Genomic DNA, 6,045 nt, shown 5'->3' with positions numbered 1-6,045 from the left:
TAGTGTTATAGCTTTCTGGAGCCAGTAATGGCTGTCTGGCTTTCCTGCTGTGTAATTCACCTTCGTTTTGATAGCCATTCTGAGGTGGATGGATCCACAAGGTGGATGTTGCCATCATCTCTGAGTACTCCATGGAACACAGCTACTTTTACATATAACACACACACACACACACTCACATATATACTTCATGGGTCTGGGATCAAAGTCATGTTTTCAAAGCTTTACTGGCTGAGCCCCTGGGCTACTTTTCACAACGATTTGCGTTGTCTGAGTAGTCAGAACAGACAAAAATTAAAATATCCCCATTGTACACTTGCTTCTTTGTCTGGGCAGTTTTGGATGGATTACAGTTTCATTTTCTCCCGCACTTAGGAGAAAAATTAAGAAATAACCATGACATTGGTCTGAATGGTTATCTACATGGTACAGATGCTTCACTCATAATTTCTTCCTTGGATTTGTAAAATATTTTTTCTTTTTTTTTTTTTTTTTTTAATTTATTCAGCGATGCTGAAGACAGAGAGCCACCCTGAGACTTTTCGTCTATTATCTAGGTAATTCCCTTTGTATCTTGTCCCGGGATTTTACTGGGGATAGTTTGTCCTCATCTCCTCTGCCCCCTCCTTGTCTGAATTGTCATAAAGAAGAAATCTTCAACCCCCCTCTGTTTCATCTGCACTCTGATCTGGAAGCTGAAGGAAGTCATTGTCACATCATCACCTGTCAACCAATCAGGGGGAACCTCCCTTCAATAACCTTCCTGTTCTGTAGAAGTTCTCAGGCAGCTTCCATGGAAGGAGGGAGCCAAGGAGGCCCTCTGTGAGTCTGAAGATGATCATTACAACATGGATTATGTACATCTTTGCCCGGAAAGGTGTAGGGCTACCCTTCCCACCAAAGACGAACTCGGTGAGTGGTGGTGGTGGCTACAATGGAACTGTGCCTAATCCATCTTCTCCCCCTCTGCATGCCTGCTGTGCTTCAGAGACATCTCACATCTCATCCCATTGGGTGGCAGTGTTAAGGGGGGAAGCTGGTCTCTAGGGTTTTTGAGGTCATTATCTTGCCAATTTGTTCCAGGACATTGAAGTTGAGGAAAGTGAGGCTGTATCCGTGGTGCAGCACTGGTTGAACAAAGTAGGTGGAACTCTTCTGTGACTTGGTACCCAAAGTTCTAGAGTGCAGATATCAACAGGGGGAGGGAATCAGGACTCCACTCTCTGTACAACCAAAAAACTCATTAATTACCAAATCCCCTGCCTAGAGCGTAGTTTAATTCATCCTAATATGTGAGAGGATGCGGGGGTTTTTGTTCTGGGAAGAGAACTTGCTGGCATTGTAACTCACTGACTCATCAAACACGCCAGAGGAGGGAATTCTGCTCCTATCTCAGGAGTACTTTGGGATAGGGCCCTGGGCTTAGTGGAAATTAGTAGGAAAATAAAATAGTGGGAGAGCTTTGTGTGGAAGCTGGGAGTAATGGAATGAGAGTGGTGGTGGTGGTGGTGGTGGTGTGTGTGTGTGTGTGTGTCTTTAGTGATGGGAGGAGCAAAAGGGAAGAAAGAGGAGAGGGCAATTTGGGAGTTGAGCGTACAGAGTCAGGGTCCTTCAACAGGGACGTTATTAACCTTTCAGACAGAAGAAGAGGCTGCTCAGAACATAAAGGAGAAGATATCCACCAGCTGCCCCCCCCACTCATGGACATGACATCCATGTGACCAGAGATGTGGTAAGAGTTTGTGAGGAAGTGGGGGTGAGTGTGGGGTGAGGCTGATGGCCCTTGGTGTGAGGGACCCTGGGCAAAGGGCAGATCCCAGCCACGGGTGTCCACACTGGCTAGGAAAGCACCTGTATTTTATCTGGATTTTCTAGGTGAAACACAATCTCTCCAAGTCTGACATGTTAGCAGACCCTAATCGAGAAGTCCTGGAGGAGAGAACGCGAATCCAGTTCATAAGATGGAGGTACAGTACCCGGGAGAGGGGGTATGCGCTGAGTCCCACTCCAGGACCCTGGGCTAGATGAAACACAGAGCTGCTTTGCTCCACACCTGCCTCCTCCTTTGACAGAGAAACTCCTCAGTCATGCCTTGGGGACTTAAGGGAGTATTCTTGTTATCTGGAAAGCTTACATTTCGTACATTTTTAAACGACTTCAGCAGTTGGGGAACCGGGCTTGTTCTCCGTTTCCTAAACGCTTCTGAATGTGTTTCAGATTCCTGTTATTTTTGCACTTGAATTGTTCAGAAGTGGCAGCGTTTTAAAGAGCTAAAAGAAAATAAGCTCTTAAAATGCAAAAGCCGAAGCCCTCATCTGTGACTTTGCAGTGTGGAGGTCTCCCAGTGCCAGAGGCAAGAATTCTGTGACAAAGCTGTGTGTCACCTTCCTGCCACCTTGGTGGGGCTGGCCTGCAGACTCTCTTGGTTCTGAGGATGCTAGGATTCCAGGTGGAGGGGGCTGGCCATAAGTCACCCCAATAACCCTTCAGAGGAGTCCTATTGTGTGTGTGCGTGTTCCCTGAATCTATCAGTCTTTGGGACAGATCATCACATCCTTCCTTGAACTAGTCCACGTGTGACTAAAGGGCTTGTTCTTTCCTCCTTCCCCTCTGTGCTCCATTGTCTGCCTCCCTCTTCCCCTGAGGAAGCTGCATTTCTCAGCAAGCTTAGCTTCGCTTCAGTATTCATGTGTTCATTGTAGAGAATTCAAATATGCACTGAATCTTCTAGGGACTGATAAGCAGTGGTGGGATTTCAGAGCTAAGCAAAGAAGAATTTTCTCTAGAAACTCATTGAGTCTCCTCGACATTGTGGGTACCATGTGGATGAACTCTGTCTGGAGTTACAAGCACGGCTATCCTTTTTTGGACAGTACTAACCTCATCTTCCAACCTTGCTTTAACGTTGGCTCTACAGCCAACGTTAAATGTTAAAATGTTGGAGGCAGGCAAAAAGCATCAATCATTTATCCATACATAATTTTTTCAGTCTGTGTTTTCAGTGGAGATTGGAAAGGAACAGTCTGTTCTTTCCTGTAATGCATGGGTTATGGTGTTTTCTTCTTAGTTCTGGTAAGTAGGTGGTCGGGGTAGCACGCTTGAATGAAGCAATACTAGTTCTTCATTCTTTTGGTAGCCGTGAATGCATCGCCCTGGACTTGCTACCTGGTCTGGAAGAGAAAAAAAGGGCAAAACACAGCTCACATAGTTCATGGAGATAAGGTTAAGCAGGCAGGTAGGGTGTGTGGAAGCTAGTGTCAGGGAACCCTGGAAGAAGGCTTGAGACCTGGGCTGCGCATTGATTAGGTGTTGCTGCCAGATTGTCCCAGGAAGGTTCCCAGGGGTCTGTTGGCTCAGACTAGCTCTTTAGTGGGCTACTATTATCAGAGAGATGGGGAACGGCAGAGAAAAGGAGAGCCCAGGTGCTTACAGGGCTCAGTGGTGGGGTCTCTGTTTTCAGAGGGTCCTCTTTCTCCTAGGCTGGAGACAATCAGCCTTGTCTGCTTTAGCTCCCTCTATGGCAGTGGTTCTCAACCTTCAAAATGTGAGACTGCTTAATATAGTTCCTCATGTTGTGGTGACCTCCAGCCATAAAATTGTTTGTTGCTACTTCATAAATGTAATTTTGCAACCGTTATGAATCGTAATGTAAATATATAATATACAAAATATTCGATATACGATCCCAAGGGGTTATGATTCACAGGTTGAGAATCACTGTTGTATGGGTCCCAACTGGTTCTTCCTGGTAGGATTCCTCACAATCACAATCATATCTCCCCTTTCTCTGTGGGCAGAGTGTTAGGGCAGGCAGGATTTCTGCCTCAGATGTAGCAGGGTACCAATGAGGAAGGTTCTCATAGACAAAGTAGGGAGTATGGCATGAGAAAAGGCAGGAAGTAGACCAGAGAAGGGAAGGCAATTTTAGTGCTGAGAAATAAGGCAAAGAGTGTTAAATTGTAGTGCTTGTGTCATGATACTAATCCCAAGAGTACATAATGAAAGTAGAGAGGAATTACACAGCTCCACCGCCCTGCTAGGGGCCAGCTTCTCTTTCCTTGGAACCATTTGCCTTCTGCATTCGATGGCTGGGAGCCTCAGAGGTGCTTTGTTAGTTCAGGCACAGAGGAGTGAGAGATGGGCTCTCAGGCTCCTGTGTCTGGAATTACTGTCACTGTTCCAATAGTCCCAGTTCCAGTAGACTTACCAGGCTTAGTTGTTATGAAAATGCTGCTCAGAATCCATCTTGCAATTGTGTTTTCCAGCCACACCCGAATCTTCCAAGTGCCGAGCGAGGTGATAGATGACATCATACAGGAACGGCTAGATCAAGTGAGACGAAGGTAAGTTCTGGCAAGGAGGTTGCCTTGTGTGCCTCTCTGGGTACAGGTGGGTGGAGATAGTTAGCTGCCCATCCCAATCGTCTGCTGGCTTCAATGTATGGAGACACAGTTCCCAGGGAGTCTATCCTTTGTGATTCAAATTATCATGTCCTTAATCAGCCTCACCTGGTACCTACCTGCACATAGCTGCAGGGTGAAGCTTTCTTCGGAGACTTCAATTCTAAAGTTTATGAAGGATGATGGCTCAGGCCTGTGCTTTCTAGCCAGCCCATACCCTCTGGGCTGTGGTTTGGTTATGAGATGGAGGTAGGTTCTGATAGCAGTATCCTGTCCATCTTGCTGTTCTCCTCTGTCCTCTGCAGCATATCCCATCTCACGTGTGACTCACACGATGACTCAAGCTTCAGAACTACTTGCTCAGAATGTTAAGGTGAGGAGGCCCATAGGTAAAGGCCTGGGTGGATAGGGCATCTAGCCTTGGTGGTGGAAGGGAAAGACCTGGTATGGGGAGCTTTACCTTTTCCTGAGTGAGAAGGGGCCTGCACTCAGGCCTAGTGGGGGTGGGGAAAAGTATCACTGTCCTAACTCTGCTTTGAGACACAGGGTCTCAGCAGGAGGGCAAATAGATGTTGAATCTGCCACCAACAAGGGACTTTTGGCCACACATCTTCTGCTTGTGCTTTATACAAGGCAGTGGCCATAACTGGGCATTGATATGGTTCCAGGAAGTTAAAAACTGGAGGTGGAACCACCCCAATAGAAAAACCATGCCTGAAGCAGTCACTGCACCCTATCCAAGCAAGATGCCCTGGTACCTGCTGTGTGGGTGAGGATTAAAAGGCATGATTGGCACATAGCTAGAGGTTACATGCTTAAAAATACCAGCAAAATGCAACACTATGATTTATTAAGTGCTGATTGTATGCCAGATTCTGCACAGGGCATGTTTTCTGAAGGGTTCTCATTGACCTAGCCAACCACTACTCCCAAAAAATAGGGCAAGTGAAGACAGGGAGCAGATACTGACTTCAACTGGCTGCACCTTCCCACATGAGCACTGAGCACATCTCTGATTCTTAGGTTGAAGGCCTCCAGGATCAATGAACAGCCTCTGTCCAAAGAGTGTCCACCACATGTTTGATGAGACTTTCACAAAGAGACTCTAGAGGCTAAGCCCTTGGTTAACACCGTGACAATGCTGGAATCTTCTTACTTAAGTGCTAATAAAGAGACATCTTATTTACCAACCAGACCTGATGTTGGTGTGGATGTCTTCCTCCCTTACTCTCTCCCTCCCATTCATGTATCTCTTGCTCCCTCCCTCCCATCCATTTATCTATCTCTTCCCTCCCATCTCCCCATTTCATCCATCCATCATCTATCCATCCCTTGTTCTCTCTCTCCCTCCCTTTCTCCTTCCCTTCCTCCCCTCCTTTTGTCCCTCTGCTCCATCCATCCATCCATCCATCCACCCACCCACCCATCCATCCCTCCATTTCTCATCTATCCAAAAGGATAGATCCCTCCATCTATCCAAAGCTGGTTGCCTTGGAGGCCTGGTGCTGGGGACACCAAGCTGGTTGGGATTGGACAGGGCCTTGGGTGGGTTGGGGTGGATTTCCCAAGGGAGTACTGGGGATTTCTGTACTTTATATCCACCCATTGCTTCTTTAACATCTCCTTTTTTTGTAGCTCTCATTCT

General features: G+C 46.8%; 1 protein-coding gene across 1 annotated transcript; it reads left to right on the top strand.

Moving 5' to 3' along the window:
• The first annotated feature begins 834 nt into the window (after nucleotides 1–834).
• On the top strand, nucleotides 835–5,560 carry Spata19 (spermatogenesis associated 19). Its single transcript, XM_055601488.1, is given in 8 exon segments — nucleotides 835–912; nucleotides 1,084–1,140; nucleotides 1,639–1,686; nucleotides 1,688–1,732; nucleotides 1,876–1,967; nucleotides 4,266–4,343; nucleotides 4,706–4,773; nucleotides 5,424–5,560. Coding segments are annotated over 7 exon segments (465 nt in total). The 3' UTR covers nucleotide 4,773; nucleotides 5,424–5,560.
• The last annotated feature ends 485 nt before the right edge of the window (nucleotides 5,561–6,045 follow it).

The sequence above is a fragment of the Psammomys obesus genome, unplaced genomic scaffold (assembly GCF_907164565.1).
Source record: "Psammomys obesus unplaced genomic scaffold, mPsaObe1.curated_primary_1811, whole genome shotgun sequence".
NCBI lineage: Eukaryota > Metazoa > Chordata > Mammalia > Rodentia > Muridae > Psammomys > Psammomys obesus.
Note: the sequence above shows the minus strand (reverse complement) of the source record. Positions and strands in the feature narration are given on the sequence as shown.